Raw genomic sequence first — 27,688 nt, 5'->3', positions numbered from 1 at the left:
TTATCCTCTATGCAATATGGATTCACCCTCTTCTATGCGGCCACACACACGCCCGCGGCGGGGCGAAGAGGTGGGCAATGGCTGCGGACGCGGACATACGAACTTCCGGAGAAGTGCTCGCGCGCATTTTATTCTCCCTTCATGTAGTGACATGCCTCTCGGTGGTGGTGTTGGCTGTCGTTGGCGTCGTCTTGCTCGCCAGTGTCGGGTACCCAACGCTGGCGAGCTTTCGCAAGGTGTCTGCCGCCGTAGGCCGTCGCAGGCGTGGTTGGGTGGCGGCGGGCAGTGTACCTCTGAAGTAGGTTCCTGGTCCGGGGTTGTCATTCAGTTTCGGGTTGTGGCGCTCGCCAAGCCCGAAGCCAGCACTTGTGCCCACCGCCCCACCCGCTGCTACCGACGCTGCTGAGTTTCTATAGTAGGCGCCAGGGCCTGGATTTGTGTTCAGCTCAGGACCTGGCCGCTCCGCCAACCCAAAGGACGGCCCCCGCGCTGCCGACAACGACTCCTTGTAGTAGGCGCCAGGCCCTGGTGTAGCCGTGCCTGTTGCCACGCACATCCGCTCGCCAATGCCGAAGCTCGGGCCCGCCGCAGCCGATGCGCCATCAATATTGCTCGCGCGGTAGTAGGCGCCTGGGCCGGGGTTCGTGTTGAGCACCGGCGTAGGGCGATCCGAAAGTCCAAAGCTCTGGCCGACAGTAGCGCCACCGACGCCGCTGATCCACGTCGGCGACAGGCTGTACGTGCCGGGGCCGGGGTTCGTGTTGAGCAGCAGGTCTGGCCGCGTCGTGTGCCCAAACGATGGCGCCGCGGCAGTGTTGGAATGGGCGACTGCGTAGCTGCCAGGACCTGGGTTTTCGTTCAGCACTGCTGATGGCCGCTTCGAGGTGCCGAAGTGCACCGCCGGCGCTGAACCAGCAGCCGAGGTCGCGTGGAAGGAGGACGCCACTGCGTAGGCGCCGGGACCGGGGGTAGCTGCCAAGGCCGCTGCAGCCACGTCGTCCATCCGTGCCGCAGATCCGAAGGACGACCCAATCCCAACTCCGTTGGTGAGATTTGGGTAGTGGGGGTCATACGTGCCCGGGCCAGGTGCGTCACTGCTGCCCTTGACAACGTTCACAGGACGCTCTGCCAGGCCGAAGGCTGCGGAGGGACCGTGAATGCCGCTGCTGTCGCCGCCGTGGTAGTGCGACGTCGGGTAGACAGGGTTGTACGTGCCTGGCCCCACGAGTGGGGAGGCGTCGACGTCTCCACTGCGCAGAACTGGCCGCGGGCCACGCGGAATGGTGATGCTCGGTCCTCGTCCACCCATCTGTATGGAGTCGATGGCACTCCCGACGTCGTACGACCCTGGTCCGGGAGTACCACCGCCGACATAACCGCCACGCACGTCTCCGCTGTGCAGGTTGCCGGCGCCGCCGTCGTGCGGGCCTATGACCACCTCCCGTGGGGCTTGCGTGAAGCTCACCAATTGATGAGTGGCGTGCAGCGGTGGGAGGTCGTAGGTGCCAGGACCGACACCAGCGTCGCCGTTGGGGGCACTCAGCATCCGCGGGGCTGTACCGAAGCGATGCGCTGGAGCTACCGATGCAGCCGAGGTGTCGGCAGCGTACGCAGCTGGTCCAGGTCCCTCTGCCGGCTCCACTTGCATCGATGCTACCGGGCGTCCTTGCATGGTGAACCCGCCCGGATGCCGCGCTACTTGAGTCGAGACGTACGCGGAAGCTGCGTCGTAGGACCCAGGACCCGGCGACGTGTGCAACGCGTCCATCTCTGTTTCCGTCGACTGCCGCTGCTGCGTCGGCGCTGTGCCGAAGGTGTACGCCGCCGCCGAAGTCTGAACGGCCGCGAGTGCAGCGGTGGTATCATACGCACCGGGGCCCGGCGTGTTGCATGTGGTGCCCGACAAGTCGTTGTGACGACTCAGCATCAGCGCTGAGCGCCGGTGCTCTTGAACGGTGACTGGGTATTCATAGCTCCCCGGTCCGACGTCACTCTTGGCGGCAGCACCGGAGGCGGTGGTGGGCGGCATGCGCGGCGCGGTGCCGAAACGGTGTGCTGCCGCCGCACTGACCGACAAACCGCCTTGAAGATCGTAAGCGCCTGGGCCGATGTTACTTCCCTCGCCCCCCGCACGCCCACCCGCAGCATCGACCGACGCAGACGGCGCCATGCGTGGCGCCTGCGCGAAGGTCGGCCCAGCTCGGGTAGAGCGTAGTGTAGAGGAGGCATTCATATTTGGCGAATACGCGCCCGGCCCTGGCATCCACGGCGCGCCTTCATCGTGGGCGCCGACCGCCACAGCCTCAAGGTTGACGGCAGACACGTCAGCGCAGGCGTGTCGCACTGCGCTCCCGAAGCGGACCCCAGGCGCAGACGGTCGCACTGCTGTATCCACCACATCGTATGCCCCAGGTCCAGGCGAGATGCTCTCGCCTGTTGGTGACGCAATCGCTGCCTTCGGGAACGAGGAGCCGCTGTGCAGCGGCGCAGGAACCGGCACGGCGTACTCGCCTGGGCCTGGAGAGGCAGTGGCGAGGGCTGACGATACAATCGCTTCGCCTGTTGCTGCTACACTCCTCATCGAGGTGCCGAACCCCCACTGCGGACCTTCGGGAAAGGCGGGAGGCAGATGGTACGCTCCTGGACCAGGAAATGCCGCCACCCCACCAGCCACCTTATCCCCCAAGCTCGGCTGGCCACGAGAACTTCCACTGCCGCCAGCACGGGGAAAGCTGTAGGCGGCAGTGGTTAGCCCCTGCGAGCTGTACGCCAGGCCCGTCTCCACATCATAGGCACCAGGACCAACGCCGTCCACCTCAGCAGCTCCCTCAACCACGCTGGTCAGGCGGGCCGCTGCTCCGAAGCGGTGCGCCGATTGCGCCGGGAGAGTCGCGGCGTCGTTTGGCGAGTAGGCGTTGGGGCCTGGCACACTCACTGCGTTTGCAGTACCGCCCTCCTCAAATCGAGGCGCAGACCCGAAGTGGGCTGCGCGGGGGGGTGCGAGTGTTGTTGTGATGTACGCTCCTGGCCCCGGGGTGTCTGTGCCGCCAAGGGCGTGGGCAGCGTTGGCGCGTGGGAAGCTGATGGACGGAGCAGTTGGCCACCACATAGCGGGGTTCGGTTCGTACGCCCCGGGGCCCGGGACGTCCGCCGCCGCGCCGGCGTCGCCGCCGCCCAAGATGCGCGGAGCTGTTCCAAAGCGCACCACCGACGAGAGCGCTGCGTTGCCACCGCCGGCGCCCATGTCTGTGAACGCCTCCGGCATGTATGCTCCAGGCCCCGGGCCTGCGGACATTGTCGCTGAGGTGCCCTCCTCTGCCAACCGTAGCGCAGTGCCAAAGCGCGCCGCGCCACTGCCGTCGCCCCCGTCCACGGATCGACCATCCCGCGTCACCCGCACTTCGTAGGCACCAGGGCCTGGCCCATCCAGGGCGCCGCTACCACCCACACCGCTTTCCACGGCGGCGGCAGAGCGAGGGGCGGAGCCGAAGGTGTGGCCGCGTCCTGCCTGCGCTAGGTCGGTTTGGTACTGCGGGGAGTATTGGCCCGGCCCCAGCCCAGAGCCGGCACCGGTGTGCTGCGCATGGAACGGCATCGATGCATCACCGCTCGCGTAGTAATCGACGGCGCCGCGTCCGGCAGGGGCGCGTGCCAGCACCACCCGTGGCGCGCTTCTCTCGACTTGGGCGTACTGTGGGCTGTAGGCGCCGGGGCCAGGCCCTACTGCTGCCGAACCGACCGCAGTTACGCCGTCACTGTTGCCATCCTTCCACTCCAGTGTCGGACGTGCCACTGCAGAGCCCATCACCGCGCTCCGCCCGGGTGGGCTGAGGTCCACCACCTCGTACGCGCCGGGGCCGACGCTGTCCGCGCCTGTACCGTCGCCGTCGCCGTCGCCGTCGGGAAAGCGGCGGGCGCGGGCGATGCGGTGCGCTGGCGCCGCTGTGTTCGGTCTGTACGGGTCGTAGCTGCCAGGCCCTACGAGCGAGTCCGCGACGTCGCCACTGTTGGGCAAAAAGCGAGGCGCCGTGTTAAAGACGGCGCTGCGGGTCACGGGCGCGGCAGGAGGGCCGTACGCGCAGGGGCCCGGGGCGTCGGCAGCGTGGGCGTCACTGTCCGGGAAGCGCGCGCTCGTGCGAGCCAGCGAAAAGGCGCGCGCTGACGACGCACGCATGTCCACAGGGTCGTAGAGCCCCGGACCTGGTTGCTCTGCCGCGTCTCCCGCCTCGGCAGCGGCACAGGCACGCGCAGTGAGCATCACGGCCCCTCGGCCAACCGGCAGTGCGGGCAGCATGTAGCTGCCGGGACCCACATTTTCGGAGGTTGCCCCAGTCGGCACGAGCAGTGAGGCTCGTGGAGCGCGGCCGATGATAGCGCCGGGGCGGTTCACGAGGCTCGTGGCGGCGTCGATGTCATAGGAGCCGGGGCCTGGAGCGACTTGATTGGCACGGAAGAGGTCGGTAGAGGGGTGGAGCGGGTACGCCCCAGCTGCTACTGTAGCTCCTTGCCCTTCACCGTTCGCCACGGTGGCAGCCGGCGTCTGTTCCCACGGAAAGCGCGGCGCACTCGTGCTAAGGAATGCTGTGGCACCACTCGGTGGCAGAGCCGGCAGGGTGTACGCACCAGGGCCCGGCCCACTGCACTGCGCCTCTTCGCTGCCGACCTTTGCCCACGCAGCCGCCCCGGCGCGCGGTATGACGCCACCCTTGATGCGCTCGCGCAGCACTGCGTAGCAGTTCTCCACATCGTAGATGCTTGGGCCTGCACGCACGCCATCGTCTGCGATGCCAGCCTCGGTTGCACTGGCCTGAGCACTGGCGCGGTCGCTGTGATCGACAGTGAACCGCGCCGCAGTGCCCATGAGCGCGCTCGCCGCGGAGCGCTGCAACGCACGATAGCCAGTCTCTGTGTCGTAGGCGCCTGGGCCGGGATGTCCGACGGCGCCCAGGTTCCCACTGTTCAAGTCATTTGTTCCTTCACCAGCTGCGCTCACAGGCACTGCCGCGCTCGAGACGTGTCGTGCTGCGGTGCCAAAGGACCACTGCGGACTGCACCGCCTGCGCCACGCCTCGCCGCTGCGCACGTCGTACGTACCGGGTCCAGGGCTGAGCCCGGCGTCATCGCTGAGGTGGTGCGGTGACGACGACAGCGAAAGCAGCGTTGCTCCGCCGCCGACTGCGCTAGAAAGGATGCCGTCATCGGTGGCTCCCCCAACAGAGCAGAGCGGCTCTCGCGGACCGCGGTCGTGGCGGAATGTCATAGACACCGCTGGAGCGCGACGGTGCACCCACCGAAGTGCGCTCTCGAGGTCGTACGTGGCTGGGCCAGGTCCTCCGCACGGTGGAGCGGCGCCTTCAGCATTTGCATTGCTCTCGGTCTTCGAGCCTTGTACTTTAGCCACGGCAGTGGCTGTGACGGCGGTGGCGGGTGCATTTGCCACTTCCACAGGGAAGCGTTGGCTGGTCAGACGCAGGGCTACGCCGCTGCCGACGCCCTTCCACACACTTCCGTCGGCAGCGGCCTCAGCCGCCGCTACGGCAGCTGATGCTTTGCTGCAGCTGACCCTGGTGAGGTCTGCAGCGACAGTCTGTCCAAGGGTGCGCCGATCGCCACCGGCCAGGGACGGGTGCGCCACGAAGTTGGATGTGGTCGTGCCGATGTACGCGCCGCCGGCCCAGTCGCGCCACGGCACGACGAACGAGGCGCGCAGGAGCTCTGCTGCCGCCCGTATGCCTGCCTTCTCTGGGGCAGGAGACGGGGATGATGACGCGCCGTCCTGCCTCTCCGCGCTTCCGCCTGCTACGGTGGCGGCGGCGGCGGCGGCACAGAAGTGCGCCCCATCAGCGGACTTGGAAAAGTGGTAGCCCATCCGTGCTGCGCCGAGCGGCTTGCTTTGGTCGTAGTGGTCGCCGTCGACGATGTTGTATGCACCGGGGCCCGGCACGGCCGCTGCGCGCTTCGCCCAGGTGGAGGTGTGCACGTAGGCATCACCATACTGCAGCTGCAGCTGCCGGGCACCGGTGCTGGCGAAAACGATACCTTTGCCGATAACCGGCTTGCCCGCGGCTGGTGTGGCGTCTGTTTCCTTTCCTTTCGCAGCGTCCCCATCGGTGGTGGTGGTCGCCGCCGCAGCCCTAACAGCGATGACCTCCGCAGTGAGCTGCTTGCGCTCTTCTTCTTCACGCTTGTACACGTCGTAGGCGCCTGGGCCTGGAGTGGTGGACTTGACGGCGGGCATGCGGGGCGCCTTCGGAATCGATGCACCGCGAATCCCGTGCGCCGCAGAGCTGGCCGCGTAGGCAAGATCCACGTGGTAGGATCCGGGGCCTGGCACCCCAACGGCGGGGCGGCAGCGCGGGCGGGAGAGGGCCCGCAAGGGGCTCTCTTCGTTGGGCAGTGGCGACTTCTCTGTCTCCTGTGCTGGTGGTTTGTTGCCGTACGACGTGCTACCTACGGCCTCCCCAACGCTGGCGCTCGGCGGCTTCTCCTCCCTGCTGCTACTGCCGGCCTTATCGTGCTTCTTTTCCACAGCTGTTGCACCTTCGCCTGCCTCTGCCGCTGCCACTGCTCTATCATTCTCTGATGCTGAACGACTTGAGGGAGGCGGCGGTGATTGTTCTTGGGGCTGTTCATCTTCGAGCTTTGGCGGTGCTTCTCCGGTTGGTAGTCTACCCTGAGCCATCGAGGAGGAGAGTAAGGGCGTTGCCGCTGCAGTGGCCTTGAGATATTTCTTCGTTGTGAACGAGGATGCCGTGGCCTTTGCCGTGCTGCCGTGGCCACCAGAGCGTGGCCGCCGCGATGACGCTGACGGCAGGGAGTCGCGAGCAGCGTCCATCATCATCTCAATGTACGTCCGTCGTTTCGCAGAGCCCATGACGGCGGCGCGGCCACGAGTACGCTTCGCCTCGGGGTCATCCAGCGTCTTCCTGAGCTGCGCCGTGCGCCGCTGCCTGGCATCATCGTGCCGCCCCGACGCGTCCGCAGTGCCGGTACTGCGTTCCTGCCGGCGATGCTTCGAAGTGCTTCGCCTACCAGACTTGTCGCAGCGGCCGTCTGAGGAGGACGAGGAGGAGCATCGACTGCGAGAGGAGGTGCTGGAGGAGCTGCTGCTGCCGTCGTCAACTTTGCTCGCCAGCATGACCTCTGTGTAGAGGACCTCGTGCGCCTGGTATGGACAGCCAGCAGCATGCGAGACTGGGTTCACCGCCATAGTCAAGCCGGGGAACTCGGCCCAGTAGCACGTGCAGGTGCGCGTGGCGATGTCGCGGAGAACCGCTGCCGCCGTCGACGACGTTTCTCTGTGGTGCCCATGGCGACTGCGGTCAACACGCCGATCATAACGGCGATCATGCCTGCCGTGAGCGGGAGACTTCTGTCTGCTCTTGTGGCGCGCGCTTCGTGTAGAGCTGCATCGTGCCTCTGGTGAGGACGGCTGCTGTGGCGACGGGCACCGAGAGGACCCCGTACGTGACTGACCCGGCCACTGCAGGCGCACGGAGTCGACAGCCGCCGTTGACCAACAGCCGCCCGCTGGCGAGGAAGAGCGGGGGTGGGACTCACCCCTAGCGGCACCAGCAACGGCCACCACGCCGCCAGAGTGGCGTGCATGAACGCTCACCTGACGCGGTAGACCGACGCAGTGACACAAATCGCATCGGCGACAGCACCTTGGGCACTGGTTCCGCTGACCCCGAGACTGCCGTGGAGGCGAGCATGAGCGCGAGGATGAGGTCGATGGCTTCGAAGGGCTGGAGGTGATCACGGAGGTATCTGTGCTGGTGGGCGCAGGCGACACCACTTTTACGCTGATCGCTGTCGATCCCGCAGCAGGTTGCGGGCTCTTCGAAATTTCCACACACTTCTCCGCCCTCATCGCTTCCTTCGCCGCTTGCACAGTCTTCATGCCGGAACGATGGCGACTGACATCTTCGATGATGATGTCGTCACTGTCAAAGTCGATGGAGGGAATGTAAATTGCAGTAGAGGCACCGTGCTGTGTCTGCTGAGATGCCGTGTCCGGATGGCACCGGCGCGAGCGCGTGGAACTTTTGCGACTTTGCCGATGCGGCGAGCAGGAGATGGAGTGTGAGAGGTGAGCAGCTCTTCCAGTCTCGGCGGTGCCGTGGAGTTGACGGCGGCCTTCATTCTTCATCACTGCGTACAAGTGCTGGAAAGAGCGCTGCATGGCGTCCACGTTGACTTTGTGCTCGTTCTCTCGTGTGGCTATGCCGGCTGTCAGGTGGCTGGTGGTGTACGGGGCCGAAGACGAATGCACAGCAACTCCGCGGGTACTGTGGGAGCTGCGTTGCATGTGGGCCTGCACGCGCCGCTGCTGTTGCTGCTTCCACCCCTCATAGAGCAGCACCGCGTTGGAGCGACTGAGGCATCCCACCGCCGGCACCTGCAGGTAATCATAAGCGTAGGAGCCCTCATACGACTCTGTCGTGTGTTGGTCGCTGCAGCAGCTGGTGGTGGCGCTACTGTTGGTGTGGCCATGATTGGCGTCGTAGCCCTGCTGGTGTCTATGCCTCAATAGCCGCGATGGTGGCACTGCCACGGTCGTACGGGCTGCAATGACCTCAGTAGCGTCTGTGGTAGGGCACATCGTGATAGCGCCCGGGGAGACAGTGGCGTTCATCTCCAGTGCCACTTCATGTAGGTACGCTGCGTAAGAGGATGAGGACGGCATCGGGTGGTGGTGCGGAGGGGCCTCGATGCCAGTTTTTCTGCCTAGGTGATGTCGTATTGATGTCCCGCTGCTGCTGCGGTTGTTGTTCTATAGATGTGAATGTCTTTTGCCTTGGCGTGATGGGAGGAGGAGGGAAGAAATGAGCGCCGAAATGGCTGCTGGGATGGGGCGAAGATGGAAAACCACGAAGAGAGCCCAACTGGGACGAATTCGCTTCCAGTCACACCTCCCCCTCCTGCCCTCTCTCCCTTCCTACACACACACACTCGCCTTCGCCACGCAGAGACGCAGGCACAGATTGACGTTTCACTGCACGCATGCGCCGCGTGTTTGCCTACGCGTCTCCACAGACACCCCAGAGAAAGAGAAAGGGGGGGGGAGGGAGGGGGGTAGAGGAGAAGAGAGGGAGGGCAGCGTAAGGCCCAGGCAGCTTGAGCACAAGAGAGTGGCGCGTTGGTGCTGCGTTGGTGTGAATGTTCGTCTATGTAGTCCCACACACACACACACACAGGCCACGTGTGTGGGTGTCTTTCTGCTCGTGTGGATGCCTGTGTGGTTGCGGCCGCAGGAAGACAGAGGCATTCGCGTTGGTTGCCATGTTTTAAGCACCGCACGCAAGGCGGAGTTCAAAGTGAAGGAAAAGGCGCAGCAGAGGGAGGGGGGGGGGAGGAGGAGGAGGAGAAGGATGAGGGACATACGTGGCGCCACAAGGTGTAGCTAGAAGGGTCATCTCCGCCACCGACACAACTCGGCAGCTGCTTTGTGGCTCGACACGCGTCAGCGGCTGAAGCGTGAGATAGAAGAGGAACGAAGCGATGCGCTGCGGATGGTGCGGCCAGCGAAGAGAGAAGACGCCTACACGACGCTTCGCCCAGGCTCTGAAGCCCATGCAGACATGCCTGCAAGCGCAAGTAGGGTGTGTGGGTGTGTGTGTGTGCGAAGGAGGGAGAGAGTGGGAGCGCGCTTGTAAGCGACTTTAGCGGAACGAAGTGGAGAGGGGGGGAGGCGGGTCAAAGCGAATTCGAGCTCTTATGCGATACGCGACAGCGGTGCGTGCGCCTCTCCGTCCCGCCGCATGTCACTGGCCGTCCCTGACATGTGTGCTCGTTCCCTCCCCGCGTCTTCCTTCCTCTCCCTGGACCCAGCGATGGACGGTGAAGCGGCTAGAGGCCCTTGTTAAACGTGACGTGTGTGATAGCGTGGCCGGCGGCGTTCGTCTGACCTCGGAATGACGCCTCTAGCCAGCTCACTGGCACCACTGTTCTCTGCGGAAACACGGCAACGCTCATCGGTAGTGCGACGCACAACATGCTGACCAGCGTCAGCACATTCACCGGCACGTACAGCCGCGCGCGGTGCTGCGCGAAGAAACGAACACCATTTGCCGGGTGGAAGAGAAAATTCATCAACACCGGCGGCAGAAGCATCAGTGGCACAGGAATCATGACGCGACTGAGCGCTACCTGCGCCACAGCGAGGCGACCAGCCACGGCGGATGGCTTCCCGCCGTTCAGGTCCTCGCCCGTCTCCGTGTCCTGCACGGTGATGCCGCACAGCACATCGCGGAACCGAATGACGCCAAGGTTCGCCATGTTTGCACACGCCACGGCGGTATACGGGATGATTAGCTTCAGGAACATTGCCGCCGCCGATGTAGACGCCGACACAGCGGAGGCGACCTTGCCGAGCTGGTACGAGGTGCCGCACGCCGTGCAGGTCGCTACGACGTAGCCCATCGCTAGTTCATGCAGCGGCAGCCCGTCCTTGCCGCTGGCATTACAGTAGTTGAAGCCGACGTTGTATGTCTGGTTCGAGAGCTGCCAGAACACGGCCCGTGCCGGTGTCTGCTGTGATGGCGCCAGCATCCCACAGAGGTTGAGGAAGTTCATGGGCACAAACGCGGAGAACCGGAACGGCATGAGAATGGGCTTCTTCGACTCGGGGTGGACAATGCACTGCACTCGTTGCCGCGCGTCGAGGTAGTCGGCTACCCTCACCGTGGCCCAACCCTCTTTACGGCTATCGACGCGCTCAAGCAGCGCCTCGCTCAGCGCTAGCCGTGTCGGCGACGTGAGGAGGGTGCGAGGGTCCGTCATGGAGAGAAAGTGAAGGAAGCGTCCCTTGTATGTTGACTGGTTCGACTGCAAGTCATGCGGGAAGTCCGGCACCTCGCCGAGAGTGGCATCTGGACTGAGCGGCTTCATGTTGAGGAGAACACACGCATGCGCTTGCGCTGGCTATCACCTTCCTCCGTGGCCCGTTGTTGCGCTGTGAGGGGGGGCTCAAGACAGCGGAGGAAGATCAACTCTACAGAAGCGACATAATGACAGTCAGTGGTTGCGAAGGACAAGTTAGAGAGTGAAGGGAGGGGGGGGAGAGGAGTTGTAGTTGTGAGTTGTTGGCCAACGCACACAGACCCACCACATCCGGGAGGGGGCTGTGAAGAGCGAGGGAATGGGAAGGGCAACTCGTCTCTCTCTAGTGAGAGAAGGGGCAGCAGGGGGGATGTACCAGGGGGAGGCAGAGGAGCAGGACGTAGGGTAGATTAGGCGGCATCGTCACGCAGCACAGTGTGACCGGCAGCATCCAGAGTTGCGGGAGCCGACGTGTGTACACGCACTCTCTCTAGTTCATATGCTTTTCGTTTTCTTCACGGCTGTTCTGGCAGCCTGCGAGCAGGGGCGGCAGCACTGATATTCAGCATGGCCACTGGCACACGCCTGTACGCGGGTACACCGGTAGAAGTGTTATGCGCAGGAGAGTATGGCGAAGGTAGTGGTGATGGTGAGCGTGGAGGCGACTTGGTGCATGTGAGAGAAGCGAGAGAAGACAACACCCACCCACCCACACACGCAACCAACGCGACTTCTGTATAAAGGTGCACTGCAGGGCTCCCCCATCGCTCCCCCAGTCCCTCGCCTCTTCTCTCGCTTCAATGACCATCAGCACCGCAAGCCGAAAAAATGCGGATACGTACAAGCGCATTGTGCTGCGTGCGCACCGCAGTACGTATTGAAGGAGAGGGTGGAGAGCGAAGGTGTGCGGGAGGTCAAGACAGTCGGTCGGGTATGGGAGACGGTGCCGTCAGTCACACCCCTTTCCTTTCCCTCCCTCGCCTCACCGCCCCCCTCCCCCCACCCTAGGAGGATGCATGAATGGGCGAGGGTCGCTAGTGAGGCCAGCGAATTCACATGAATCGAGTGGCTTGCACGGGTGTGTGGCAGGAGACACTCATCCCACCTCACACGACAGACGCGCGCATCAGCTCCACCTACTCTCCCCCTTTAACTGTTACACTGCCTCGAGGCAAAGTAACCTCCTCGAGCTGCCGCGGTGCGTGATTACGGCGACAGTCCCTGCTGCTCCGTAGCTGTGCTGCCACATGCGGTGTAAAGGAAGGGTGCAGACGGGGCGAAGGGAGTGGGCCCATCATCACCACCGTAGTCAGCACTTAGAGGCACGGAGTGAGAGTCCACAACAGCCCCTGCACACGTCATGGTGGCTCTTCCTGCTGTGTATGTCTGCCATGAGGCAAACAGAGCGGGCGATCGCCAGGGGGGGGGGTGGCGCACGTCCCCCACGATACACTGAAGGAGAGAGCGGCGACAAGCGGTATCGGCCTTCGTGCCCGGGGTGGATGCAGTCTGTGCTCAGGCCGTGTTGTTGAGGAGAGGTGGGGGATGGTGGCAGGGCGAAGCGTGGAGGGTGAGGTGTGTACAACTCGAGTCGGGTTCGTGTGTATGCGGTGTGCTCTCTAGGCTGGCTAGCGTTTGCAGGTGTGTGTGTGTGTCGTGGGGGGGGGGTTGACGTAAGCAACGAGGACGCGTGCCACCGCTTGTGGCCCCAGCAACGCTACTGCAGAGTCCTGCGCTTCTCCTTTCTCCTTTTTTTGCTTCGCCACCTCCGTCAAAACTGTGGTGGTGGTGGGCAGAGTGGCGGGGCTTGCGCAGATACGCGCAGACCGCTATCAAGGCGGCCTTGAGAAGCGTTTCGCTTCTTTAGAACCACACTGATGGCCATGCCGCAAGCTGAGAGACGTCGATAATCCCCCCTCCCCGGCGAGGAAGGGCGCTCCGCAGCGGGTACCGACAGCGGCCATGAGCCCGACCACAGAGGCGGACGGCGATGCTGACGTCGCCACAGCTACATTCGGTGCTGTTGCTGTTATGGGAAGGCCTGGCGTGAGTTCTGCATGGAGCTCGTGGCGCCGTTGCTACTCAGGGGGCTTCGCCAAGTGGCGTCGCAGGAGCTGCTGAGACATTCATGCCTGTGCTCGCGCGCGTGACAGTGGTGTGAGGGCTACCTGTCGATGGCGCGGACGTTGGCTCTTTTGGCTGCACGCCATGTAAAGACGGGTGGGTGGAGGACACAGCCGCCGCTGCTGAGGGCGACGCGTTCACGCCGGCCATTTCCATCGCATCTGCGCCGATGGGCACGGCGGCCGTGATGCTGGTCGTATCCGCTAGCGACACCGTTGTGCGTGTCTTTGTGCTCGCCATAGTCTCTATGGGTGGGCTGCACTGGTGCTGCAGCTGAGGCAGACCATACTTGTGGCGAAGCTGCGAAGCCAAGCTCTTTCGCGGCAGTCGCGGCGGTGTGAGGCGGTCACGAAGGGGAATTGCGTGCGCGTCGCACGGCGACGCGGCTCCCGCTGTCGCTCTTGCGGTGGCTGACGGTGTCGACGCCAAAGGTGAGCGCCGCCACCGCGGCTGCACCGAGGACGAGGTGGGCGATGGACGCCGAGGATGGCGCATCACCACACTGGGGAGCCCGTCTTCATCCGTTCCAGTGGTGAAGTAGGCGGGGAAATTGTAGAGGAGTAGCGCATCCAGGCCGTTGAGCTTCTCTAAGAGATCCGCCGCCACTTTATCCTTGTCCACCGTCGCTGCCGCAGGGGCTGCGTCTTTCGAACTCCCTGGCGTCACTGAATGTCGGCCAAAGGCATCATGGGAGGCCTCTAGCCCCTCCCCGTGCGTCTGTTTTGATGCCTTGCTAGCCTCATTCTCCTTCCCGTCGCCGCCGCTCACCACCCCCGGTGGAAGGGAGAAGCTCACACGGCGACACGGGGCTGACACAGCGGTGGACATTGGTAGTGGTTGCTTTCCCTGTTGCTGTGGTGGGTCGTCCGGCGCCTGCCTCGGTTCGGCTCCCGTGCTCACTGGTCGCTCAGACTGTGGTATCGTCCCCGCTGCAGTAGCTGATGCTATGGCAGTACTGGCTGTCGACTTGACAGGTGCAACTTGGGCCTGGACGGCGTCCAGCGTCACTGCTTCCACGTCCTTGGCACTCACATCGTCTGCCTTGCACGCCGCATCGACGGTACCCTCGTCTTCCACAGCCGTGTTTTCCTCCTGGTGCCTCTCTTCACCTTCGTCTTGCTCGTAGCTGACGCCCGTGCCGTCTGGGGAAAGGGCTGCTACCACTGCACCTCCCTTCTCTTCGACAATGTGCAGATCAAAGGCTGGTGAGGACAATGCCGAGGGGGAGGAGGGGGACGACGATGGCAGCACCGGCAGAGTGAAGCGGCAAGGCGTTGTGCTGGTGTCCTCTGCGGTAGAGGACAGGCCTGCTGCGACACCTCTACGCGATGCGTCCATCACCGTGCCGGCGGCGTTATTGACAAGATCGTCAACGTCACCGTGAGGGGCGCGGTGAGGGATGTGCTCGCCTCGGTCGATGGACAAGGGTCGCGCCTCCGCCGCTTGCGACGACGTGCTGAACGGCATGGCTAGGCCATCCACGACTGAGGTTGCTGGAGAAGTAGACTCTCCCGCGGACGGCTGTGCTGTGGCGGTGGGAGTGGCTGCAATTGAGTTGCCTGACGCCACCGCGAGGTGCGGATTCTTACCTCTGTCGTCAGCGCTAGGTTCGGGCTGCAGCAGCGCAGCTCCTTTCTGGTTATCGCCTTCTACACGGAAGGACAGCGCCGATGACGCGCTGCTGTTGCCGCAGCTCTGTGCGACATCGACATCGTCGCCGTTACCCTTATCCTGACCAACTCCGTCGCCACCATCCGTGGCAGCAGCTGGCGGAGACGGCAACGGCGAGCTGTCGTGCTTTGTGCCCTTGTCCTCACCTTGTGCCGCCGTCGTCATGAGCGGCGCACGAGCCTCGGTCTCGGGACTGCCGCCGTTGCCTCCGTCTCTGATCGCGTCTCGCGTGTCTGCGGGGCTTCCTTCGTTTTCCCCCGCTTTCCCCGCCACCACCTCTAGAGACGGTGGGGACAAGGAGGGCGGGGCCGCAGCGGCTTGTGCGCGCGGTTCCTGCGACACGGACACAGTCGCTACCGCAGGTACTCCAGCAGTACCGCCGCCGCTTCGTGTGGCGGACAACGGACTACGACTGCGGTGGTCCTCCTGCTGCGCGGACGGTGACAGCGCTATCTCTGTCAAGGCGAGAGGCGGCCGACTTCCAACGGTCGTGGTGCTCTCCTCGCGTGGGCAGCTGCTAAGGTCTGCGTCAATAGAGACTACCGGAGGGGTGCGGTGACTGCCGCTGGAGGGCTTCTGCGCCGGCGGCGGGTCTTCGGCTGCTGGTGGCCGCGATCCACGGCGCACGATTCTGCTGGCACTGCTGGACCTCTTCGGCCTGTTGATGGTGCGTGAGGCGGGGCTCGGCATGCCCTTCTCATCCCCGCGTGCCGCACTGCTGACGGCAGAACTCGACGGTACCACCCATCCATCGGTAAGGACGGCGCTGCCACTCTTCTTGCCTCCCTTGTCGTTGACGGGTGTCGCTGGGCTATGGTGGCTCGCAATGGTGCACTGCTGCTGCAGCTGCTGTTGATACCCATGCGCTGGCACCTCCTGTGCTTGCATCTCCGTTGTCTCACTCATGGCACGTAGCACCAGTATGGTTTCCACAATGTAGAGCCGCTTCAACGCGTGCATCGCTGCCTGCTCTTGCAATACGCACTCTCGTCGCGTGCGGCTCTCCAGCCGCATCAGTTGCGTGCGCAGTGCACCGTAGTTAACCTCCGAGGTTGGCGTGGAGGAGCGCGGTGGCTGCGCCAGGGCCGAGGGTGCCGCACCGGCGTTTGACAACAAGCCGACGTCGCGGTCCGCCGCTGCTGCGTCCGCGCTCTGCGGGTGCAGCGACGACAGAACAGCGCTAGAAGGGACCGAGACCGACGTGATCAGCGAGGTGGCTGCGATGTTGCCGTCAAAGCCGGTGGGCTTCTCTCCGTTTGTTTGCGCCATCCGGCGACGTTCACCACGCCGAGGGGCGTCGTAGAGGTCTTCGCGAATACGCCGCTGCGGGAGCGTTGTCGTTGCGGCTGGCTGCGTTTGACCTTGCCGCGCGTTGACCGCTTTCTCGCTCTCAGCAGCCGCAGCACCGCCACGCTCGCCTGCTTTGTGCAGCGTCGAGAGCAGCCCCAACGTGATGTACTCGTCCAGCTGTTGCGGACAGCAGGCAGCGCACGACGGGCGTAGCGCCTGCGCGTGCGAGGCTGCCACGCCCTCCATCGGGACTGTGTTGGCACAGGCCTCATATGCTTCAGGAAGGGCCCCCCGCTCAATGGTCTTTGATGGCTCCTGCTGCTGATGTTGCTGTGGTTGGTAGTACTCGGCCCGCAGAGCCGCTGCACAGAGCGCCACTTCATCCGTCATCCTGTCGGCGACAAGCACCGGTGTCGGTGCGGACCGCCTCTTTCGCTTAGAGGACGAGGAGGCAGCTTGGTGATTCAGTCCTCCCTTGTCGTGCCGTAGGCGCGTCCTCACAAACGCCTCGACATCGCTGGAGGTGTCACCATTGTCGCTCTCGAGCGTTGCAGGGGGCTGCGGTGCTGTCTGTGTCGCGAGATCCTCGAGCAGCTTCTCGTATCGGCGCAGCAGTACGCTTATATCGAGGCGCGTAGGATTGCCTGGCAGCCGCGTCGAGTTCGAGCGGCGCGAGTCTGCCTCGGCTTCGTTGTTGTCGCTGTTCATCTCATCCGACCTCTGCATCGATGCCAACGTGCTGGCCGCGACAGCGGCGGCGGTGGCGATCGCGCGGCACTGAGCAGCGCACGATGGGTGATGTAGCGGTGTTGTCTCTGCCTCTGCGGTCGCCGCCGCTGCTGCTGCCTCCGGGCTCGCTTCCGCCCACAGCTCGCGTCGTCGGCGCCTCTCTAGGATGTCGTCCAGCGCAAGAAGATCGCGCATTAGGACTTCCTCGTGCTGCGCTAGCTGGCATAGAGTACGTTGACGCGGCGAGGGCACGGATGTGCTGGTCTGACGTGCCTTCACCGTGGACGGCTGGGGGCTGGCGAGCATCCTCAACCGAGATGCACTGCGCGACGCCGCCGCGGCCACGGCATCTACGACTGCCGCCTCCTCGGACCTGGCCTTCCGTTCTGCATTGCGTTTCTGCAGTTGGGCAATATTCGCTTGACGGGAACGGCGAAGCAGCTGTTCCTGCTGATGCCGTTTCACTTGCCGCGTATGCCACGACATAGCAAAGTGGTCCACTGACGACATGGCGCGCGACTTCACGCACAACTCGCGACGTCGTGCTACAAGAATAGCGGCAGTGGTTGTCGGCGGCTGCGGTACCGCGCTGTCACGGTAGCCCCGCCTGTTCCGGTTGACGGAGTCGCCGGCGTCGTAATCATCGCGGTTTGAGTTGGTGTGGGAGATCGAGTCGCGTCGGGCGCCCTCGCCGGAGCGGTGGAAGGCGCGCAACGCACGCCGATAGCGTCTCTGCTGCGCTCCCATGCCGGACACAAACGTGCCGCTAGCAGCGACGCTTCTGCTATCGCCGTCTCGACGTTGGCGGTGGGCCCGTTGTGACCGGTGCCGCCTGCTATGATCCGGTCGGTCGTCGCTGCTTGCGGATTCGTCGGAGGACTGCGACTCCAGCGGCAGTATCGGGAAGGACGGGCGCGCCTGACAACACTTTGGGTCGCCGTTGGCTCGTTCACTCTGTTGCGCTCGCCGCTCGCGTCGGCGTCGATGCTTTGCAGCGCACGACGCGGATGTCGAGGGTGTGGGCGAGGACGAGGCGTTGACGTCATCGGTAGTACCTCTGAAGCAGCGGCTGCCTCGCCCATCGTCGACTCCTGCTGCTGACGACGACGTCTCATCTTGCGCTTCCGCTCCACGGCAACGATGACGCCGCCGACGGCGGTCATGGCGCTGCGCATCGTCTTTCCTCTTGCCACGCTGCTGCTTCTCCCCAACACGGTCACTCTCACACGCGCCCTCTACGGGTGCTGCTGCGGCTGCGTCATCCCCACGCTTTGGGTTTTCCTCCTCGTCCATGCGGAAGCTGATGGAGTTGCCGTACGACGAGTTCGTTATGTTGTGTAACGGCGACAGGCGTCCTGTCTGGATCGAGTTTGCTGATAGCGCTATTGCGGTGGCAGCCGGCGGTGACTGCCACCGCTGCGGGCCGGTTTGCACGTCAGCGGTCTTCACTGCATCCCCTGGCGTCAACGTCTGCGACAACGCCTTGACAGTACTCATCAAGGAGGCGCTGCCTTCCGGTTGGCATGGCTGCTGCTTCTTGACCGCTGAGTTCCCCTGCGCGGACCGGCTGGCCCTCCGCTTGAAGATGGAGAGGAGTCGCGAGAGACCAGAGGCGTGGCGGCCCCGGGTGGATGGGCGGGAGGCGGAGCTGCCTATGCTCGCCTCACCTACGTGGCCCCCGCCATTCGCATCGGTGCCCGACTTAATGGCCACGGAGGCCGCGCTGTGACCGCACAGTATCTTAAAGGGCAGGCACTTGAAGATTGAGGACGCGGCGCTGTGGCTTCGGTGAGCGCCTTCGTCTCCAGACTGAGTCTCTCGCGGCAACCGAGGGCTGCCCGGTCTCAGCGTGTGTGCCTCCTCATCTCCCATCTCACGCTCTGCGTGGCGGCTAGGGTCTGCTACGATCGGTGCTGCTGCTGGTGCTGCCAGTGACTTCCCGACCTCATGAGGCGTGCTGAGCGTCACGAGCGCGTTGGGCTCATCAAGCGAGAAGCCTGCGGGCTGCTCTTGACGACCGGCTGCCGTAAGCGGTAACAAGGGGCGGTCAGAAGAGGGGCTCAGGCTTTCTTTAGCAGTGTTGCCGATCTGCTGGAGACCACGATTGGGGCCCCGAAGTGACGGCGAAACACCGCTGCCCGGTGATACCGCATTCACCATCGTCACCTCGCTTACGGGGCAGCACACCGGGTCCTCTTCGGGGGACGCGAAGAGGTTGGGGTTCGTGGGCGATGCCATGCGTAGAGTTGCAGCGCTGACGCCAGTAGCTCCCAATGAGGCCGTTGCCGCCGTGGCTGCGGAGGCGGTGCAGCCGAGGCGGTTATTGCGCGATGCCAAAGGGGTCCGATGCTGCTGATTCACTGGCGGGTTGGCGGAAGGCGATTCCGGCGTCTGCGGTTTCAGCGGGATGCTGTCCTTCGAGCTCGTTGGGCCTGTAGTCGTTGAGAGTGCCAGCAGTGGCGGCTGATCGGCGGTGACGCTCCGCATCGTGGAATGCGCCAGCGCCGTGCCAGGGTGCTGGTGTTGCTGCTGCGTTGTGCCCTGACGAGGTCCTCCTCCAATACCAGACGCCCCCACTACCACCTTCATGAACACCTTCTTTGGGGCTTTCTTCGCTGGGGAGCGTACGGAGTGCTGTGCCACCTCACCTGGCGGCGTCTTGACAGGGCCGAGAGCCGCCGGTGGCCCTGGAGCGGCAGGGGAAGGGCGCAGCTGGTGGGGTGGTGAGAGCGCAGCTTGCTTGGCCTCACTCGCACAGGGTGGCGGCGCGGCCTCCGACAGCGCCGACGCCGTCATTGCGTATTCGCCATCGTCGCTGCTGTTCTCGTCCTCGAAGTGTATACTGCCATCAGTAGTGATGATGGCAGCAGCGGCGGCGGCGGCGGTGTTCGCCATGTTGCTCAGCCTGGTCGTCTGCTGTGGTGGTACGAGCCGCTCCTGAGATGGAGGCGCCGGCGACTGCGCGTCTATCGCAGACGGCTTGCTCAGCTCCCCACTGGCTTGATTCGTTGGTTTGACCTCGTTGATGGCAGTGCCCGCGGCATCCTGCTCACGCCGTCGCTTATCACTGTGGTCATTGCGACTTCCAGAGCTCTGCAAGTCCTCCGAGTTGAGCCGCTGAACAACCCGCATGAAGGCCACGTTCACATTACTTGGCGAAGGCGAGTTGGAAAGGTTCACTTTGTAGGACAACTCTGCCGGGGCCACCGCCTTCCTCGGCGTGATCAGTTTTGGCATACACGCCGAGGGAGGCGGAGTGACCAGCGGTCGCGCCCCGCCAGGTGACTGTGACCGTGCCGGCTTCGATGCCTGTTTCGTGGGCCTTGGGTGGCGCACATCGCCGCCGGCTCGCATGTCCCCGTTGTTGCTCAACTGCGACTCCGTGCGGTTACCACCACCACTACTACCGCTGCCACTCAATAAGGCTATGGAGCCCTGGGTCGAGGTGGTGTTGACGTCGGCGTCATCCTCCATCGTGGCGACTAGCTAGGTGAGGGTGTGGGTTGGGGAGGGGCGAGTAGGGAGGGGGCAGGAGTAAGCCGGGTGTTGAGGAGGAACGGGAGAGCGGCAGGCGTGTGCGGTGGCGGAGGCGGTGCGTCTCTCTCTCTCTCTCTCTGTGCGCCTTAACAGCGAGGTAAACCGCGCACACCCAGCCGACGTATGGCGAACGCGATCGGGCGTCAAGGCGCCGGGGGAAAAAACGTCAAAAAGATGAGGGGCGGGGACACCGATGGAGGGGAGGGCGACGTACAGAGGGAGGGAGAGGGAGAGGGAGAGAGAGAGAGAGACGCCCTCAGACGAAGCTCCACAATGCAGAGAACGTGTGATTACGTGCGTGTGTGTGTGGGTGAGTGAGTGTGTGTGAGTGAGCTGCTGCGTGTACGTGCGGTGTCTGGGTGCGCGTAGGGAGTCGCTTAGAAAGGGAGACGGCTGCAGAGCGCGGCGCCCGAAAGCAAAACAAGGAAGGTGGATGCAGCGGTGGTTGGTGGAGGAGAGGGTCTGGCGGTGAGTAGCAGCTTCTCCCGGGCTTGGGGAAAAGGGGAAGGGGTGTGGCGGGGAGAGTGCTGCTGATCTAGTGGCGATGGTGTGCAGCGGTGGCGCGACCTCCGAAATTGCAGCCAGATGCACCCACACGGCAGCACCAGCAGCAGCAGTCGATTGTGAAGGAGAGGAGAGGAGAGGAGAGGAGAGGAGAGGAGAGGGGGGATGGCAGGGATGGGTGCGACGTGCGAAGAGTCAGCAGCCGGCTCCCAAGCAGCATGTAAAGGGAGAACAAAAAACGCCCAGAGGAGAAGGCAGACGCACCAACACCCGCCCGGTTGTCTTCTGCGTGCGTGTGCTGGTGAATACAGCGTCGAGCTGATGAGTAAGGTGGGGTCACTCTTCCCTCCCCCGCCAGCGTACCGCCTCCCTCGTGCATCGACCCCACGGCCTGTGCTCGACTCGAGCGAGTCGGAGGCAGTTCCATCCGCAGGGGGCCCCACCTCCGTTGTCCGTGAGCTCGTGGCCGTCTTCGTTCGATTATGTTGCTCGATGATGATGTGCGCCGCCACAGATGCGTGCGCATCGGCCGGCGTGCCTGCGGCTGTGGGGAGCAAAGGCGCCGAGAGAGGCATGGGTCACAGTTCGCGTTCCTCTTTCCCGGTTCTCTTGCCCTTTCAATGCTAGAACTTGTTCCACCGCACAGTGTGCGGTGTCGCGAAGCGGGGACTGCGCACCTGGCGCTTCTCGGCCTCTGCAGCGGTCGCGTAGCCGACGCTGACAATGACTGGCACCGTGTACCGTTCCGTCGGAACTCCCAACACTTGTTTCACAGCCTCCTCGTCGATGCCCTCCATCATGCAGGTGTCCCAGCCGGCTGCAGTGCAGAGCTGCACGAAGGTCGTCGCCGGGATCAATGTCTGCTTCCACGCGTAGCCGGCGCGGCTCACCGGGACAGAGACGAGCGGCGTGCCGGCGGCCCGGCTGTACCACGCACTCACGGCCGACTTCACCGCCGCCATGGACTGCATCGGACCGCCGTGCAGGAAGTAGTAGACGTTGCGGAGGTAGGCTGAGCCGTAGAGGGGGTCGTAGTACCCCGTCTCGAGCCCCATCTCCAGCGCCTGTGGCGCATTCCGCTCCGGCTCCATGTCTCCCACGAATACGACAGTCGCCGGCGCCTGCAGCACCTGCGGCTGTCCGAGCGCCGCCTTGACGAGCTGCTCCCGCACCGCCGTGCTCGTGACGACGACCGCGTGCCAGCCCTGGAGGTTGAAGCCGGTCGGGGCGCGCGTCGTTGCCGTCAAGACGCGCCTGAGGGTGTCGAGATCAATTGTCTTCGCCGTGTCGAACTGCCGGCACGTCCACCGGTTGCGCACGGCAGCCTCGACTGCGTCGAGTGCCACACCGGCGCTGATGCAGCCTGCGGTTCTTCCACACGACGCGGGTGACGATGAGGAGGCGACAGTCGCACTTGCGCGGCCCCATGTCACGAGACTGCGCAGCGTGGCTAGAAATCCGCTGCTGCCGCTGCTGGTGCCATTACGTGCCTTGTTGCTGCAGCGGCTGTGGCGAAACATATCGCCGCCGTCGTCGTCTCTCTCTCTGTTTTCCCTTAGTGCCGCGGATGGGGAAATCGTTCAGGAGTGGTGGTAGCAATGTCGGTGGCAAAGGCGCAGCGTTGGTGTGGCTGATGAGTTGTGGAAGTGGGAAGGTCGAGAGGTACCGGGTGTGTGTGTGTGTGGGAGGTGAGCGAGGAGAGGAAGCAGAGGCGGCGGAGGAGGTACAGAATTTACTGGATCACCACAGGCACAGGGGTGTGCACGTGTGTGCAGCTTGTCGGGGCCTGTGGTGATGGCAGCCGCCGCAGAGAGAACCAAATGAGGGACGGGCTCCCTATCGAGCTATGAACACCCTCCCACTTTGCCTCTCCCCCTTCTTACCCTATGGCGTACTCCGTTCTGCCTCAAGCCGGGGGTCACTACGCCTGTGAGCGGGAGTGACGGCATGCCTGCGTCTGCGTAAGTTGACAGTGCTGACCTACGCTCGATCTGTCCAGCACGTGGGTCCTCGTTTCTCTTTTTTCAGTGGGAAACACCGCGTAACTTTGGGGAGGAGATACGCAGAGAGAGGAGGGGGAAAGGGGGGTGGTGATGGTGATGGTGATGGTGGGACCGACGAGCGTTATAGAGATGCAGAAATGCGGGTGTGCGCCAGCGAAGATATAAAGGCCGAACCGTAACCACACACACACACACGCACACACACCCAGACGCAGAGGAGAGGGGTGCTCAGGAGGAGGAGAAGGAGAGGCCTGCGAGGGAGGGGATGCACGCACACACCACCGAAACGACAAACTATAGTACATTGGCCCACGGCACGCATTAGCTCTGCTTGCGTGAGCCGACGCGCACACACACGCGCACACACACGTATACGTATAAACACACATGGAAGAGGAGAAGGGGAGAACGAGAGAGAGCGAGAGACGCCATGCATCGTCACGTGAGTGCTTCGTAGCACACATATTCATGCACACGGACTAGTCGACGCAGACGTGGTCGTGCGCACCAGAGAGGAAGCACGTGCGCGGGGTGAGTGAATGGGAGAGGAAGGGAGCGAGGGTACGTTCTCCAATTTCAGCAGGTTAACGCGCCACAGTCAGAAATCCCACGGTGGGAAAGGTAGAGAAGTGCTCTTCCCATTCCAACGTGCCCAGTCTTTGCCATACCATACTCAGTCATGCAGTCCCCACCCTCGACCTGCCCCAGGCCTCATCGCCCGGTGCGAAGCAGCTCCAGACATGTGGAAGGGAAATGCGCCCACTCAGTCACCTGAGCACGGTCCCTGCCTCCAGCTCTACCCACACCCACCGCCGCTTTCCAGGCCGCCTCGCAGCCGCTCCCGCTATGCCGGTCGCCCCCTGGTGCATCCCACTTGGGGTGGTGCAGGCTCCCACACCAGTGGGCCGTGGCGGCTGGGATACCACGCACTGCGGCGTCCGTGTCCCCCCCCCCCACCTGCAGTTGTCAGGGAGAGGAGGAGGCGATCACACGAAAAGTGGCCCTTTCCATGTGTGAGCAGAAGAGGCAGCGGAGCAGGGAGGAAGGAGTGTGACGGTGATGACAAGAGCTATGCGGGATGTCCTCACCAATCACGTACACCCACAGGCACACGCGCACGGATACCCGAGAGTCACGAGACAGTTGCCTCTTTCCCAAACATGCGGCCACTACACCGGTTTGTCGGTGAGCGCGCTTTCAATGGGGGGGGGGAGGGGAGGGTGTTGCGAGCAAAGCAGACACCTTCCTGGCGGGGCTGGGCCACGCCTGCAGCCGAGGAGGAATCACACGTACACGCGTACACAGCAGAGCTTGGCTACTTCCCGTGCCTGCAAGCGATCAGGAGAAGAGGAAGCGAGGATGGAGGTGAAACAGAACAGTATAAAGATCGAAGGAAAGAATCCCATGAGCAGAGTATCCCCCTCCGCCCCGTCTCTCGCTTCCACACATTCTCTGCCGCCCTCTAGTTTTCCCACCTTTGCACGCGCACACGTGCGTCTTCCCCACGCTCCCATCACATGACAGACGCGCTTACAACCTATGCTGTCGCGCGCATCAAGCCCGGCAACCTGTGAGTCGTGAAGAGGACGTGATGCGATGAGAGGCGGGCGAAGGGGAGGTGCAAGAGAGAGGGGGGAGGGAGGAGGGGGAGGGAGGAGAAGGAGGGAAAAGCGGAGCTTGACAAACATAAAACATCGATGAATCCCCATGCACACATCAGCCAGCAGAATAGGCACGCAAACATATTACCACACAGATAGAAGAGTGCGCAGATACGCGTGGACCCAAGACAGAAATGACGACCACGCACGTGCAGACATCCTCTGTCCCTCCTCCTCCCTGCTTGGCTGGCTCTCGCCAGCCTAGAACTCAGCCAGCGTCATGTCAGATGCGCAGCTCACATGCTGCGCAGAGAAATGGCTCACCGGGTCGTAGTTGAGGGCCACTGACAGGCTACCGCATGCCGTGTGCACACGCAATGACGGCGGCGCCGTCGTTGTGACGACGGTGTCGCAGAGCTTGTGAACATTGTCATCGCCGTCGGTGGCCATCCAGTCGAGGAAACGCGCACGCGTACCGTCGGATTTGCGAGACGCCGACGCGCCACGCCCACTGACGCCAGCCTTGCCGATGCCCTTGGCAGACTTCGCGCGCAGCGTCACCCGCATGCGATCACGGCGCCGAGCACCGCCCGCTTCCTCTGAGGCCGCACACGCGGAGAGGCAGAGATGACCAGTACCCTGGCATCCGCAGTACATCTCCGCCGGGTTGGAGAGCTGGATTGACGGCTGCTGCTGCTGCGGCGGCGGCGGCAGCGGCGGGACTTGCGGAAGCAGCAACGGCAGCCGACTCTTGGATCTGTTGGGGTTGGGTGGCCCCACCACTGTCTCGGCCGCCGATGTCGGTGGTGGCGAGGAGGCACCGTGCTGCGGCTGCTGCTTTTTCTGTGCCGCTGCCTCGTGGACGCAGTGGTAGTGTAGTGTGCCAGCAAACATGCCAGTCATGGCGGACGTCTGGCGCGGCGTACACCAGCAGGGGTGAAGGGGGCGGTCCTGCACATCCTCCAGTGCCACGTTGTGGTAGGCCGCCGCGCCACCAGGGAGCACCGGCGCAAGAAGCACCTTCGACAGCCCATTTGAACGCAGCACAAAGTCGTCGTCGGCGTACCACGTTGCCCTCACCCCTGTCGCCGAGGCACTGCGCGCGCCGCTGCGGTGTCGGCTGACCTCGGCGCACGGTGGCGCGTGCGTGTCAAGCGGCACAGGTCGCAGGCGACGGCGGAATGCCTCGGCGTCGGCCATCACACCAGCGAGGCGCTGCGGTGTTTCGAAGCGAGCATCGCGCCGCTCTTGTGGTGTGCGGTTACGTTGCCACTCCTGGTGCATAGAGTGTCGCCCCGACGAGGACCTGTCGACCCTGCCCATACTCACCACCGAGGTGAGCCCGCCACGTCGCAGGTGCGTTGGCGGGCACGTGCGTGGGCGTATGGCATCCGATGTGTGTGGGTGTGGGGCGGCCTCGGGGGGCGGCCGGTGGGCGCCGGTGGGAGAATTGGTGGAGGCCGCCGGGGATGGCGCGGTGCGGCCATTGTGAGGATTGTCGCCGCCGCACTCCTTTGCCGTAACGAGCGCCAAGAGCTCGGTGCCGCCGTCGCCGTCTTGCGTTCCCGTGTCAGCAGTGGAGGCAAAATTTATCTCCCGTGCCGCGAGGGTGGCGGTGTCCAGCAACACATTCGCGCCGTAGTGTTCGACGATGCGCGGCTGCGGCTGCGGACGCGTGGACAGCACCGCTGCCAGCTCATGCATGATTAAAGGTGCCAGTACACGCGACCCATCCAAATCCCCCTCGAGGTACCGGCAGCGGTTCTCGTAGCGGGCCCCCTGGGCAGGCGTGAGGCGCGTCTGGATCTTGGCTAGCTGCTGCTGCTGCTGCCGGAGCTGTTCAAGGTCCACGACGTCGGCAGTTACCGCACTTGAATCCACTGTGGCTGTCTTGCCGCTGTTATCATCGTCGCCGGCCGCGGTTGGTGTGCCCGCGCTCGCCGGGATGAGGGTGCGACCGGAGCGGAAGAGGCCGTCAGGCGTGCATGCATACTCGAGTCGTACCTGTGTTGCCGGTGCCACGCCCTCCAGATCCACCTTGCACAGGGTTGTGTTCCTTAGGTCTGTGACCAGCTGCAGGGCCATCTGCGCACTGCGCGAGGTGCACGCCAGGTTCCATGAAAGCCGCAGCGTGTGCAAGGTGGTGTTGCGGGGGTGCACGAGGCCGGAGAGCAGCGCGCGCACGTCTCTGTCATTAAGATCGCAGTGAAACAGCGCCAGCTCCAGCAGCGACGGGTTCGTGGCGAGCCAATGGCCAAGGCGTGCAGCCGCCGTCGCTGCACCTCCGAGTTCCTCATCCACACTCACGGTCGCCAAGTCCCACGTCTCGTGCAGGTCGTTGTAGTTGTCGTCACCGCGAGCTGATCCGAGCAAGTTGCCGCTGAGTTTCAGCACCACCAGCAGCGGCAGATCACGGATGGCTTGAAGGAGGGGCACCAACACCTGCGGCGTCAGCTCATTGAAGCTCAGATCGAGCACGCTGAGCCGCTTGTGCCGAGATACGACCAATAGAAAAGAAGGCAGGTCGGGTGGGATCGGCGACGTGAGGGCGGCATCGCCCAGTCGGTAGCCGGAGAGGTGCACCTCTTCGAACGGCTTCAGAAGCAGCGCCGCCGACTCTTCCGCCAGCGGGTCCTTGAGTGGCACACCACTCCAGGCGTGCGCATCGCCTCCCCCTATATGTGCAGTAGCACTAACGCGAGCCACCTCTGCTCCACCCTCTTCTGGTCTGTCAGCCGGATATGCGAGCTCGAGCGCCACGACTAGACGCGCTAGCTCAGTGCACAGGTCTGCCGCTTGCTCTGCCGAGAGACGCCTAGCCGTCCATCGCGGTTCCATCAGCGATTTATTCGGCGCTGGTGGTGTGAATGGTGATGGTGAGATGACCAACGCTTCTGCCACGGCAGCGCCGCCGCCGCTGTCCCCACCACCGGCGGACGAGCCTGCACTGACGCTGTGTGTATGACCCATCGGTTCCACTCAGAGATTTACATGCACACACACACACACGCACGGAGGGAGTAGTGTGGCGGTGGTAGAGGAGAGGATGTCGGCTGCTAAAGGAGAAGTTCACGTGCACACCGGCTTCGTGCAGCTTTTCTCCGTCTGTTGTGTGAAGGTGCGGTGGGATGAGAGGGGAAGGAGGACGTGTGCGTGTGTGTGTGTGGGGGGGGGGCGTTGAGTGTACGCGCCAGACACTTCCGCGAGCGGCTTTATGGGCGGACGTCTGCACGTGTGTGTGTGTGTGTGTGAGACAAGGCCTCGTTGCCTGCTAGCGGAGAGCAGCAGCCACCACGAAGAGGGGGAGGTGAAGGAAACGTTGAAGCGAAGGAGGAACACGACAGGTGAGGAGGAGAAAGTGTGTTAATCGCGCCGACATATAGCGAGAAGAGCGGCATTAATGAG

At 63.7% G+C, this 27,688-nt stretch overlaps 5 protein-coding genes across 5 annotated transcripts, besides 1 other annotated feature; all 5 read right to left on the bottom strand.

The window, feature by feature from the left end:
- Positions 1-139: 139 nt before the first annotated feature.
- Positions 140-8,689, bottom strand: LPMP_050670 (hypothetical protein; the record flags this gene model as incomplete). The annotated part of the gene is made up of 1 exon (XM_010705529.1): positions 140-8,689. One exon carries the CDS (start codon positions 8,687-8,689, stop codon positions 140-142), a length of 8,550 nt encoding a protein of 2,849 aa, XP_010703831.1.
- Positions 8,690-9,852: 1,163 nt separating this feature from the next.
- LPMP_050660 (sre-2/carboxylate carrier-like protein) lies at positions 9,853-10,893 on the bottom strand (the record flags this gene model as incomplete). The annotated part of the gene is made up of 1 exon (XM_010705528.1): positions 9,853-10,893. The coding sequence occupies one exon, from the start codon at positions 10,891-10,893 to the stop codon at positions 9,853-9,855; it is 1,041 nt and encodes a 346-aa protein (XP_010703830.1).
- Positions 10,894-12,906: 2,013 nt separating this feature from the next.
- LPMP_050650 (hypothetical protein) lies at positions 12,907-20,112 on the bottom strand (the record flags this gene model as incomplete). Its single annotated transcript, XM_010705527.1, has 1 exon — positions 12,907-20,112. One exon carries the CDS (start codon positions 20,110-20,112, stop codon positions 12,907-12,909), a length of 7,206 nt encoding a protein of 2,401 aa, XP_010703829.1.
- Positions 20,113-21,302: 1,190 nt separating this feature from the next.
- LPMP_050640 (nitroreductase-like protein) lies at positions 21,303-22,199 on the bottom strand (the record flags this gene model as incomplete). The annotated part of the gene is made up of 1 exon (XM_010705526.1): positions 21,303-22,199. The coding sequence occupies one exon, from the start codon at positions 22,197-22,199 to the stop codon at positions 21,303-21,305; it is 897 nt and encodes a 298-aa protein (XP_010703828.1).
- A 1,124-nt stretch (positions 22,200-23,323) lies between these two features.
- Positions 23,324-23,618: a repeat region.
- Positions 23,619-24,544: 926 nt separating this feature from the next.
- Positions 24,545-27,253, bottom strand: LPMP_050630 (hypothetical protein; the record flags this gene model as incomplete). The annotated part of the gene is made up of 1 exon (XM_010705525.1): positions 24,545-27,253. The coding sequence occupies one exon, from the start codon at positions 27,251-27,253 to the stop codon at positions 24,545-24,547; it is 2,709 nt and encodes a 902-aa protein (XP_010703827.1).
- Positions 27,254-27,688: the final 435 nt, after the last annotated feature.

Source organism: Leishmania panamensis, assembly GCF_000755165.1.
Source record: "Leishmania panamensis strain MHOM/PA/94/PSC-1 chromosome 5 sequence".
Taxonomy (NCBI): Eukaryota; Euglenozoa; class Kinetoplastea; order Trypanosomatida; family Trypanosomatidae; genus Leishmania; species Leishmania panamensis.
This window is presented reverse-complemented; position numbering and strand designations above follow the sequence as displayed.